The 13,294-nt window shown below is 40.6% G+C and overlaps 1 protein-coding gene across 10 annotated transcripts in view; it reads right to left on the bottom strand.

Moving 5' to 3' along the window:
* Positions 1–13,294, bottom strand: part of Btrc (beta-transducin repeat containing E3 ubiquitin protein ligase) — a 166,427-nt gene that overhangs the window by 64,866 nt on the left and 88,267 nt on the right. For 8 of the 10 annotated variants that reach the window (XM_021151576.2, XM_021151574.2, XM_021151577.2 and 5 more), the window contains one exon: positions 12,461–12,538. The exons of the other annotated variants lie outside the window; for them this stretch is intronic. In XM_021151576.2, the coding sequence (XP_021007235.1) occupies positions 12,461–12,538 (78 nt within the window). The remainder of the gene's footprint in view (positions 1–12,460; positions 12,539–13,294) is intronic. 10 annotated transcript variants of the gene reach the window in all.

Below are 13,294 nucleotides of genomic sequence, written 5' to 3'. Positions count from 1 at the left end.
TAAAAAAAAAAAAAAGAAAAGAAAAGACTGCTTGGAAGGGATTTTTTTTTTTTAAGATTAATTTGTGTGTGTGTGTGTGTGTCTGTCTGTCTCAGATCAGAGGAATATGAATCCTTGGAGCAGTGGTTCTCAATCTGTGTGTGGCAACGCCTTAGGAGGGAGGGTCAAAAACCTTTCTACAGGGGTCACCTAAGACTATTGGAAAACATACATTACGATTATTTTTTTAAGATTTATTTATTATTATAAATAGATACACTATAGCTGTCTTCAAACCCACCAGGAGAGGGAGTCAGATCTCATTACAGATGGTTGTGAGCCACCATGTGGTTGTAGGATCTGAACTCAGGACCCTCAGGAGAGCAGTCAGTGCTCTTACCTGCTGAGCCATCTCACCAGCCCCCATATTACAATTCTTAACAGTAGTAAATTACAGTTATGGAGTAGCACCAAAAATAACTGTATGGTTGGAGGTCACCACAACACGAGGAACCTCCGCTCACTCTGGTCAGTCCCACTCCCTCAGTCCCTGCTCGCTCGGGTGCAAAGATTTCTTTCTTATTCTACATGAGTACACTGTAGCTGTCTTCAGACACAGCAGAAGAGGGCGCCAGATCTCATTGTGTGTGGTTGTGGTTGCGGTTAACCACAAGGTTGAGAAGCACTGCCCTGGAGGTACAGGCATTTGTGAGCCAGCTGATGTGGGTCCTCAGCACAGGCACCTCTCCAGCCCTGGGGGAAGCTGACCGTGTATGAAGTACAGCCTCCAGTCAGCGTTGCGTCTCCTCACTAAGGCCTCCTGTCAGGAGCTGGTCCAGACCTTTATCCACATTTATTTGTCATAGCTCCTCCAGTCTTCTATAACCTGGCACAAGTTTGCAGTTGTCCTGTCTTCCATGACTGACACTTCTAAATCAGTTAATCAATAGGATCTCCCTCAACTCATGATCAAAATGAGGTTATTATTTGAAGGATACAAATGAAATGACAGGCCCGTCCTTCTCAGGGCATCAAACCAAAAGATGTGTTAACAGTTCTGGTGATACCTGTCCTGGTCAACTGGCTCCACGGTGAATGTGTCATTTTTCCCTTTGGCAATTATCAAATACATTAGAGGAAATAATTAGAGAGTGCACAAATAGTTTCTACTTTAAATTTCACCTGCTAAGTCTAGTATCCTTTGAAGGAGCTTGTCTATAGTCATTTTTTTTTTAAAGATTTATTTATTATTATATCTAAGTACACTGTAGCTGTCTTCAGATGCACCAGAAGAGGGAGTCAGATCTCATTACAGATGGTTGTGAGCCACTATGTGGTTGCTGGGATTTGAACTCAGGACCTTCGGAAGAGCAGTCAGTGCTCTCACCCGCTGAGCCATCTCTCCAGCCCTATAAGTCAGTTTTACTGTAGTGCTCTAGTGGTGGCTCTTCAGCTCCTTTGTCCTTATAGACTGTATGAGTTGGAACCTTCTGGAGGGAGAGTTGTGGTGTCTTTCCACACTTACTTATTTGCTCACCTGTCTGTTTACAAAAGCATAAACAGAGTTTAAATTTTTCTTTTGGCCAACTGTTATTATTTTTCAAAGGTTGGTAGGAAAAAACCTTTCTCATCTGGCCTGATAGCCTGGCCCTTTCTATCAATATTATGAAATTAGTGTTTTGGTAAAAATACAAGTTGAAACATTTCGTTTTCTAATCATTTAAATGGAAATCATTTCACCATATGTTAAAGGTACTTTAACATTCTTTCCCTCCGTGTATGATTGTGTTGCCCTCATGCATGGATAGATGAGTGATGCGTGTGCACGTGTGTGTGCCTGGAGAAGCTGGAAGAAGACACACACCAGAACCCTGCCACTAGAGCTCCGGGCAGCTGTGACTCTCCGTGTGGGCGTGGGGAACGGAACCTGGGCCTCTCCAAGAGCATCAAGTAATCTTAACCCCTAAAACAACTCTCAAGTCCCCATTAAAATTATCCTTATAAATTATTTTTTAAAAATTCACATGAATTAACCAACACTTATCAAATAAACTAAAACATTACAGAAAAGAATTCTGCTTCTTTCAGGGTGATTGTCAGGCTATGCTTCTAATCCCAGGATTTGGGAAATAGCTGGGGCTACACAGACTTTGTCAAAAGAACAAGGTGCGTGCAGGGAGGGAAACGGGGTGTGTGTGTGTGTGTGAGTGTGTGTGTGTCAATGAACACAACAAAAGAATTCTGTTTCCAACAATGGTAGAAATGTTACCACGAATTAACCTTCCTTGGGATGATAGCTTTACCTAAAGTAAAGTGTTTTTGAAACTATGCAAGGCCCTGAAGATCGGCAAAATGGGTGGAGGGGGGAGGGCATTGAAAAAGAACAACATTGGTGAGGAGTGAGTTTGGGTTTCTCCGGAAGCTCTCAAGAATCCATTCGGTGCATGGTGAATACAAGTTAGGAAGCCTTGGTGTATTAGGCTGAACTATCAAAGGACAGAGTTCAGAACTGCCACAGTGAGTGGCAGCTAAGAGGAGAAATCCACAGAGAAGAGAAGCATTGGGAAAAGAAGGTCTCAGAAAATACATTTAATTTCTCCTCAAATCCATGTTTAGCCCCCAAACAACATACATTAAGGGAGATGGAGAATTCCAATGGAAAGAACAGCTGGACGGGGAGGGATCTGAGCCAAGACTCCAGTCTGTGCCTTGAGAACAGGTAAGCATCTAGGATTTGATTCCTACTTCATGAGCAAGTTAGAGACAGATGCAGAAGGACCTGAGACACTGAGCAAGACCAGGAGCTGAGGCAAACAAAATGTTCTAGGTCCAGGGGATCTGATTTAGGCATAGGGCTAAAACAGAAACCCACCCATCATTTTCAGACACAAGGACAAGACTCCACAGTCACACTGAGTTAGTATTTAATCAGAGGCAGAATTCAGAGTTTGCACGATGAACCATTCACACATCCATCATATGATATAAAACTCACCATGCTTGTACAACAGTCATGAAAAGGAATACAAAAAGTGGCTAACTTGGGATTAGCACTAAAGAGGTCTTTTATAATCATTTGTTCAATGAAATGACTAAATGAAAGATAATAATCACAATGAATAAACAGATGGGGATTTTCATTGGAGGAGGAAAAACCTAATGTGAGACAGCTATGGTTGTGTAAACCTCTTAAGTCAAGCCTGTAACTCCAGCTCAGGGGAATCTGAGGCCCTCCTCTTGCCTATACATTAAATGCACGGACATACACACCAGTAGGTGCACTCACGCTCGTGCGTGCACACACACACACACACACTTTTCTAAAAAGGAAAATGTCAGATGAATCTGGAAATACTCAGAATGATGACAATGGGAAAAACTGACAGCTAAAGAGGCTCTCAGGCAATCTGGAACAAACTGAATATTAAAATATATTTAAGGAGGCTGATGCAGGACGATTGCTGAGAGTTTAGGCCACCAATGCGTTACTACACAGTGTGTTCTAGGTAGCACAGTCTACAGAGTGAGACCTTTTCTGAAGGAAGAAGGGAACAAGAGAAGGAGGGGATGTGCCAGGAGGGTTGTATTTGAAATCAGCCTTGAATACACAATGAGATGCTTGTTCAAAACAAATGTGAGCATGAGTCTGCAATTCAGTGCAGAGGCAGAAGGATCAAGAGTTCAGTGCCTGAGATTCTGACTTGAGAAATCACACCCAGGAGGCTGCAGAAGTGGCTCAGTGGTTAAGAGCACATTCCACCTGTGCAGAGGGCCACGATGGGTTCCCAGCCCCCACACTGTGTGCCTCACTGCTGTAACTCTAGCTCCATGGGATCCAAGGTCTTCTTATGACCTCTGCCGGTATTTGCATGGACACGAGTAAGCCTCCAGACCTATGCACACTGACATAATTAAAAATAGAAAAAAAAAATTAGAAACTAACCAAAACCAAAGAAAACAAATCAACAAATAGCAAATAGGGCACAAAAGATATAAACTGTTCAAAATTATCCAAAAGGCCGTACATGTTAAAGAGATTGAAACTGCTATAAAAATTTTCAGAAATTAAACTTATGATATAAATATTTTCTCTAGTGAATTCTATTAAGTTTTGAGAAAGAACAGTAACCATACATAAATGCTTTCAAGACCCAGAATAGGGCCACATTTCCAAACTCAGTTTACAAGACTAGCATAAGCCTAACACCAAACTCTACCAAAGTCACTAAAGAGAAAGCTTCAGACCAATGTCCCTTAAGTCCATACAGAGAACGTTTTTGTTTGTTTGTTTGCTGAGACAGGGTTTCACTGTGTAGTTCTGGCTGTCCTGGAACTCCCTCTGTAGACCAGGCTGGCCTCGAACTCAGAAATCCCCCTGCCTCTGCCTGCAAAGTACTGGGATTAAAGGTGTGCGCCACCATGTCCGGCAAGAAAAATTCTTAATAGAGTCAACTAAACTATTAGCAGAATAAGGGAGCAGAGTTACAGATAACATTTTAGATTTTTAGAAGTGTTTAATTCAGGACTGGAAAGATGACTCAGCAGTTAAAAAGTGCTCTTAGAGGCTACTTGACTTCAGTTCCCAGTTCCCACCGGACTGGGAGACTCACAACTGCCTGTAAGCTGCAGTTCCAAGGGTTCCAATGCCTCTGGTCTGACAGCACCTGTCCTTATGTGTACACATTTTCACAAACGCATACATGCACATACTTATCTTTTTAAAAATCTTTAACTGAATTAAACACCTGCTTATAGATTTTTTTAAAAAGGCTGGACGCCTGGGAATTAAAGGTAAACTGTTTAGTCTCCTAATGGATATCTAGAGCCCCTAACTAGCACTGTGCTTGATGATCAGAGATTAACACTAGCACTCCTGCCCCCACGTCACAAAACTGGGGACAAGGAAAAGATGTTCATCACATTGATTCAACATACCTTGAAGGTCAAAGTTACTAAAATAAAGCAAGAAAAGACCAAAAGCAATCAAGAAAGAAGCAATCAGAGTCATAAAACCAAAGTCATAGATAGGGGCAGTTATATAGCTTGATGGCTGACATGTGCCAAGAAAAGGGAGAAGAAGCTTAATCAAGTTTTAGAGGGAGACACTGAGATGGCTTGGTGGGTAGAGGGGCTTGCCACCAAGCCTAACAACCTGAGCTCCAGTTCAAATCCTAAGAGGAGCCCAGGAGACAGGGTCCAGGCTGCCCAGGCACTGGGCCTGCCGAGCGCCACCCAGATGGTGCGGCGTCCCACTCAGGACACACAGCTCTAACACACAGGTGTGCTGCATTGTACAGGTGCACATAAACAAGTGCCTACAAATGAATTGTGTTAAGTTATGGAGGGAGCTGGATATGATGCCTCATACCTGAAATGACAGACTGCAATGGCTGAGGCAGAGGGCTGTTTCAAGTTCAAGGCCAGCCTGAGCTTCAAGGTAAATCCCAGGCCAGCTAGGACTCTCTCAAAGAACAAAACAAAGAAACTCATGAGGACTAGAGTGATTTATTTCATTCAAACCTTCCTCTCCTTCATGCCCGGGGGAACATCAGGCAGAGTCAGGAGACCTACGCCAGCAGAGAGCTGCTAGGGATACAGACTTGGTTTTTGACAATCCATCTGTGAAGTGGGTATGTGACTTTGCTTGTCTTCCAGCAGTCTAAAATGTGTCAGTCTTTTGACCACTCTGTAGTAAAAAGCCTCAAACAATTCCTTATGACTATCAGATTCCTTCCCCTTTGAATCACACCAGTGAATATAACAGCTGCAGGCAAGCCAGGCTCTGTCCCCATGCAGCATCTGAAAAGGCAGCTTCACTGCTGAACCAGAGGCAGAGAGTTGTGCGTTGGAGTACTTTAATACGTTTTTATATTGCATATAAAGAACATAAGCATAAACCAGTAAGATGCCTGGCTGAAAACTACCTTCTTTGTGAAAGCAGGCTGTAATTCTGAACAAGTTTTCAATTTTCACACTGCTGCTAGGGTAAAACATTTTAAAGAGTTTAATTTTTTACAATGGATTCAATGACATGGGATTATCTAACAAAGTAATGGCTAATCAATAGAAGGTTTAGTTGTCAGGTGAAACATATAACACACTAAAAGGGATTGATTGCCAGGTCTCTCCTTATTTACTAGAAGGTATATATTTAAAATGACACAAACTTGATACCAGGCTGCATTCTTTTAACCTTGCAAAGAGCTGTTTAAGAAATCTGTTCAACAGCCCTATAGCAAAACAAGATAAAGTATAATGAAAGTGTTTAGTGACTGGGGTGGGTACGGTAGGGAAACAGGGAACTTTAGATATACAGTAACATCAAATCATGTCCCAAGCAAGAACATGGGCTGGAAAAGTCAAAGTACCAAACAATTCCAGAGAGGCTGGCACTGGGCCTGCCGAGCGCCACCCAGATGGTGCGGCGTCCCACTCAGGACACACAGCTCTAACGCAGTGGCTCCCAACTTTCTCGCATTGTGGTGACCCCCCAGCCCTAAGATTATTTTTGCTGCTACTTCATAACTGTCATTTTGCTATTATTACAAACCATAATGCAAGTATCTGATATGCAGGATCTCTGATATCCGACCCCTATGAAAGGCTTTCTAACCCCCACAGGGGCCGCAAACCCCCACCGAGAACTGCTGCTCTGATTTCTTTCCATGGTGTTCAGAGGACAGATTTTTATTTTTTTATAATGTGTGCAGCTGGGCACAATAGGAATTTTATCCCCCCCCCTTTCTTCTTTTTCTTTTTTAAAAATGGTACATCTAGATTAAGCATCGAACACAAAATGAATTGAGTCCATATGGACTCTGACCAGCATATAAGCTATTTCCTTTATAATTTATTCACAGTATCTCAACTCTCTATATGAAAATACACTTTTTATGGTCATTACAACCCAGGAGTTCAATAATATGTTTTCTACTAAGTCAGTGATTACACAATTTATCAAAGAATGATTACACTGAAATAAAAATAAAACAAAGCACTAACCCCCTATACGGTCTTCTTTCCTCAAAGTAATTTTACGAAAGCTGGTTATTAAATTGCTTTTTTTTTTTTGAAGAAGGGTTTTTGTAGCTAGACACAAATTGCTAGCCATGGGTTTTTTTTGTTTGTTTGTTTGTTCCCCCAGCCCCCTAAAAAAGTGTTATTAGGCTCTGAAGAATCCAACAGAAGCGGGACGTTATATAAACAAATCACTGCATCAGATTCAGAAAGATCACTGTGTCTTACTTAAGAGGCCTACAATAATTACCTTTAGGATTTTTTACATAGACTATTTAAAATATGTACCATTTATTTATTTATTTCAAATGAGGTGCTTCTTCCAAAGTATTAAATAATGTCTACAAATGCAAAAGCATTTTTATAAATAGGTAATTAAAACAGATGACTAAAATTAAGTCAAGCTGCAAAACATTACCCAGAATGCACTGTGCTTAGCTTTTCTTTTTTTTAATAAGCAAGCATCCCAGGCAGAATTTTTTTTTCTTTTTAATCCAAAGCCCAAAGCACTTCAGGAAGAAGAAAGAGGAGGTAGGAAGTTTCAAAGGGTAAAACATATATAATGAAATAATGCTGAACCCTAAAGTATTTACAAGAAGGTCCCTTAAGCATAGTTTGTCATGTTGCAATTACACCTTGCCTACTGCCAAGCCAAAGCGCTTACTATTGCCACTAGAGGGAGAAGTGTCTTAATACAAAGCGAAGGAGGATAGGGAACCGGTTTCTTGAGCAATTATCAGAACAAAGCTCCCTTGGCTGTGTGTACCTTCTAATTACTCAGTACAATTAAAATGACTAACCTAAAACAAATACAAGAAAAAACTGCGTGCCTGATAGCAGGGACTTCATTAAACCTTTCCCTCTCATCAATCAAATCAGAAAGAAGAGAACACTGTCATACAGACACTGGAGCCGGGAAAGGAAGTGAATTCTGTGGGGTTCAATTCCTCTCATGCTTTTATAGAGAAGTGACTCCTGAAAAAGCAACATCCCGGTGTCCCCACCTGGAGGCTGCCTGAAAACAAACTGTCCTCCAAAGAACAGAGCCTGGTGTCTTCTCCGTGGTGCCTGCCTGTGGCTTAGGAACTTCTGTGGCTGTTTTGTCAACAGACACTCTGATGTCATTTTCTGCACCTGTGATGTGCATCTTCCTCCTACTTGCCCAACTGCAGAGGAGACAAGGCCAGCGCACTCTCCTTGGCTCTGTTAACGCTCTCCCTCCATGCTGATGTTTAGAACAATGCAGGGATTTTTATCAGGGGAAAAGAAAATCTCAGGCAAGGAAAACAGTTACTTATTCCATCCAAAAGACTTATGTAGTTCCTTTTGTAAGGTCCAGTCATTAACAGAAGATGACAACAGAATCGTTTTTCTTTCCACTGACAAATGTGACATTTTTTTTTCTTTTTCCAGCAGCATGCAAGGTGTTGAAAACCTGGCAGCTGTTACCTCCTGGGAGGAAGACACTTTTTTATCCTCCCTTGACAGTTTAACTCAGTGGGTCAGCACCTTTACAGACTGCACAGTATCCTTGAAGAGGATGGAAGCTTGAATTACTGCTCCCTCCCTAATCAATGTAAACCCTCACTGCAGGTGAAGTCTCCATCTATAGAGGTGCACAGGGGGGAAAATGTAATGCCCTGAGCCAGATGGTTTTTATCTTGTTTTTAGAGAATAAAGGAACAAGCTAACAAGGAGACAGCTACTTTGTTAGCTTCCTGGCCTCTCTCATGGCTTTGCATCCCCAGGGTTCCAGCTACACAAGAGAAAGAATACAGGAAAATGTAAACACGCAAAGAAATATAACTAGAGGGCTGGCAGCATGCTGCTTTCAAAGAGTTGAGAGCGCTCCACTCAATGCTTTATTTATCACTGCCCACGCTCTCAGGACGGTGAGTGCACACACACACACACAAAGGGGGTGGATGGAGGGCAGGAGAAGAATTAGGCAAAAGCCACAATTTACTCAATTACAGAGAAAGGGGGAGCTGACAGAGCCTATTAGCGCTAATGTGGGCAAAGAAGAGTTGCCTGTGGTAATGCCACCTTTTCAAACAGCAAAGAGGCCTTGCATTTCTCAGTCCTTTGCCTCCATCACTCATGGTATAAAAACTATAAAAGAGAGGCTGTGGTTTCCACACTTTAGGAGAATATAAGTAGAAAGGAAACTGTGTGTATTTTATAGTATTTTTTAAAGTTCACACCTAGTGCCAAATGATGACAAAAGGAGTTGCATCTCTAGCCTTCTCCTTCACTGACTGCTTTTGGTAATTTCTCCATTAAGTTTTGGAAGCGCTTTTATGACAAAGTCTTCTTTTTTTTTGTGTTTTAAGAGGGGGTTTAAAGTAAAAGATTGCCATTATATCTGTTAAGTCACCAGTGAAACTATATGAGCATTGTGATAAGAAAAACATTATATACATTATATAACAGATATAACTTTTACCTTGTGTTAGTTCTGTGAGTTGTTTTTCAAAGAATCTGCCCATTTTATCTAGCCAATTTTGGGCATAAAGTTATTTATATTTATATTGATATTCCATTATTCTTCTAATGTCTCTAAGAATTATAGAGATAACACTTCTTTCAGCTCCTCCAATATTAAAACAGCTTTTCAAATTACCCATTTAGTAGCCATGTCCCATCAACAATGGCAATCCTTTGCCTGAGAATAATCTATATAAACTACAGTTTAGTTGTAACAATAGTAGGTTGTTAGAATTCAAGTGAATTTTTTATATTTAAGGGTAAGAGATTCCTGAAAGCTTATCAGAAATATGTGCAGGTGAATTTCAACTTAAGAGATTGACCCCATGAAGCCACAGTCACTTTAGGCTGGCCTTGACATCTTTTTGTCTATAGATCTCGACACTAGACAAACAAAATAGCAAACGTTGTTTCCTTATTGTCAGATGCAACAGAGAAAAAGAGGAGTTTAAACAGCTTGTGTATTATGTACTGCCTTAAAGAACACTCAGCAGCGGGGTAATCAAGTTCAGGGCAGCCGCGGACAGCTGCCCTGTGACCCGCTTCCATTGACCCCTGCTATTCATCACTCTTTCCCAAGATGGAGAGGGCAAGCTCCCAGGGAGTGACCACCACAATAGACAGACACAAGCCAACAGTAATCTGGTTCGAGCAAAAAACCAGATGGCGCTGCAATAAATTTACAAATCTGCATTCATGGGGCTGTTAAAACACCCAGAAGCTAAAAGGCTCTGAGGGCCCCAGGAGGATCGCCTACTTCCCCAATTCTAAAGGCTGCTTCTCTCTCCAAGAACACTGAGTTCATGCTCTTCACAAAGAGAATGGAGATAAAACCCTTTACAAAGAAGGGAGGGGGAGCCTCATGACCTAATTAATCTCCAGAGCTTGGATCTCAACACTCAATGACAGATATTAGAAACATCATTTTGGAGGAATTGGGGGTGGTATAAATTAAAGAGGAGAGGGAGAAGTGAACCTGCTAAAACAGCAACGAGGAAAAAACATCAAATTTCTTTTAAGTACTGTACACAACAGATCTTGCAAGTAGAAAATGATTCAATAATGTATGCATTTATTTTTAAAATGAATCAGATTAGTCCCATGTGTGACCTGCTGGTCCATCTGTATGTGCTGGACTTAATAGGCACGGTTTTCTCTCTTGCTTCAGTTTGAAGTATGAGAGAGATAAATTTAGTTTAATTTTCAACAGATCAGCCTATCCATTTTCCAAATGGACCATCTGGATCAGCCTATTAAAATTAATTTATAACTTTGCAGAGTGAAAATTCGTTTGTTAGCTTAAATAAAGTTGCCAAAACTTTTTGTTGTGTCATTGCTTTCTGACAGTCGCCTCTGTGCAGTGGACATAGCGCTTCCATCTCCAAGTTTACTTATGCAATATCGCTCTATTGATTTCGCATACAGATCTGGTGTCTATCTCCAAATAATTAAAACGAATCGTCTTGACATCAATTTGTTTGTTTTGAAAGCTTCCTGTATTGACTCAATTCTATTTAAAACAATTATTTTTATAAAAAATTAGGAAAGTGCCTATCTGAAAAGGAGTTAACATATAATAAATAAAAAATAATTGTGGTATGTTTTCATGTACCTTTTCTTTAGGATACAGCCATGGATACCAGACCCTAAGGCTGAAGTGGAAGTTCTTTGGAAATAGCAAGGTCAGAGTTCCAAATCAATGAACAGCTCTGGTCAAGTCTCAGCTCTTCAAGCCCCCACTTGCTTCATCAGCAAACCGGGAACTGTATCATCACCTCTACCAGCGCGGCAGGGTTATCGTAGCATTAAATGAAATAAATAAGTGCGTTGTGGGTAGCCAACACAAACCACATCTCTGCTCTAAGTCCTAGAACGAAGGCCATAGACACAACCAACTAAAACTATCTGTACTGCTACCCATTTAATACAATCTTATACTAAAAATGATTAGGTAACGGTTATTTTCTTCCTATAATAATTTAATCAATAAGCAATTTAGTAACTTGTTCTGTACCTTCACTGTCTTAAAACACAGTGAAGGTATCACAGGATTTTATAGGTAGTGAGGACGTTTTTTCATTCACTAGTTTGGATATTTGAATGAAAAACAAAAGAGCCTGAACTTTCACACGTTTACAAGTTACCTCTGGGAAGCAGGGCACAGAGTCCTGAGGAAAAAGGGCTTTGTATGTATTTTTCTCTCCCCTATGTCTGTACTGTGCAAACGTGTGAGCAAGGCTACCCACGTGTATGCACACATGTGGAGGGCCTCTCCTGGGACCTCTCATAATCCCTTCACAATGCTGGCTTACAAGTGGCCGGCCACACTGTGGGTCCTAGGGATTGAACTCTGGTCCTCGGGTTTCCAGGGCAAGCACGTTAAGCACTGAACCCTTTCTCCATCCCACAAAAAAAGGTTCATAGTAACCATCGATGGTAGACTTCACTTCGGGGGTGGGGGGAACTAAAGAAATCAGACAAACTCAAACAAAGGAAAGCAGCTTTGTTCCTGTTCTGTTGTTGTTATTTAAACGGATGACAAACCTTGGCCAGGAACGAGGTACAGGTGGATAATTCCAGCACTCAGGATGCTGAGGAGGAGGCTAGGATTCAAGTCTTCTAGCCTGGACTACTTAATGAAACCCTGTCTCAGAATTTTTTTATTAAAATTAAAATGTATAAATAATCCTTACTAGGAAATAAATATTAGTGTTAACTATTCCATGTCCATTCTATGAAGCACTTAAGGTCATCTTGCCTAAACAAGACCTCTTTACTTCAATTTAAATATTTAATATATATATTCTGACTATTAAATAATATTACCTGACTGAAATTGATGGCCAGGGCCAGACCAACTTCAGAACACGGGGCTCTTTATTTAAACTCCAATTTTTAAGAATGACAGTCAAGGGTTTCCTGTCTTTTGTTTTGTTTTTTAGAAGCTTTTTATTTTAAGTAAGACTGAATTTCATACCTGTCTAAGTGAATTCTTCTCTGGTATTATCTTCCTAGGGGGTTCGCCATTATTACAGTCTTCTCTCTCTGAGGAATTCTGTGAAAGAAAGTAAGCCTTAATTCAGTTCTCATTATCTTCAATCTTATTCTGTGGGAGTAAACTACATTACATTTCTAATTCTGTAAGCTAGAACACCATGTATAGTTATGCATTTGAAGATTTATATACATACAGACACACACACATGTAAAGGAAACCATATGCCCATGTATATAAATAAATTCAAGTTGGGATCTGGATGGGAGGAATTCTGTTGCTTCAACACTACTCAGAAGGATCGCAGTGACTAGAAGTCTAGTTTATCATACTTTGACACTGGGATGTTAAGAAAGTTCTAGGCTATGTTGGGTGGTAGTGGCACAGGCCTTTAATCCCAGAGCTTTGGAGGCAGAGGCAGGCGGGTCTTTGAGTTTGAGGCCTACAGAGTGAGTTCCAGCCACAGTTGTAGCCCACATTTAGCTGATGGTAACTTGAATCATGATTATTACATTCGCTTTTAAGTAATTAGTCTCCAACTATTTTAAATGTTGCTTGATACTGGTTTAGACTCTTAAAAAAACCACAAAACTTTCTCTTTTCATCTCACATTTGATTTTTCTGTCTTACACAAAAATGAGCATAGTTCTTATTAACATAATTCGTGTTTAACCTGTACTTTAGGATTAGAGTACATTTTTTGTCACTATCAGTTCAAATAGTAGCTACAAGACCCTAAAATGTCAACAGGATTTTTATATACCGAAGAGGAGCAATTCAACTAAAAACAGATTCAAATGTGCTCAAAATTGGCTG

This window comes from Mus caroli, chromosome 19, assembly GCF_900094665.2.
Source record: "Mus caroli chromosome 19, CAROLI_EIJ_v1.1, whole genome shotgun sequence".
In the NCBI taxonomy this organism is placed as follows: domain Eukaryota; kingdom Metazoa; phylum Chordata; class Mammalia; order Rodentia; family Muridae; genus Mus; species Mus caroli.
The sequence above is the reverse complement of the archived record's forward strand: the minus strand, read 5'-3'. Positions and strand labels throughout refer to the sequence as shown.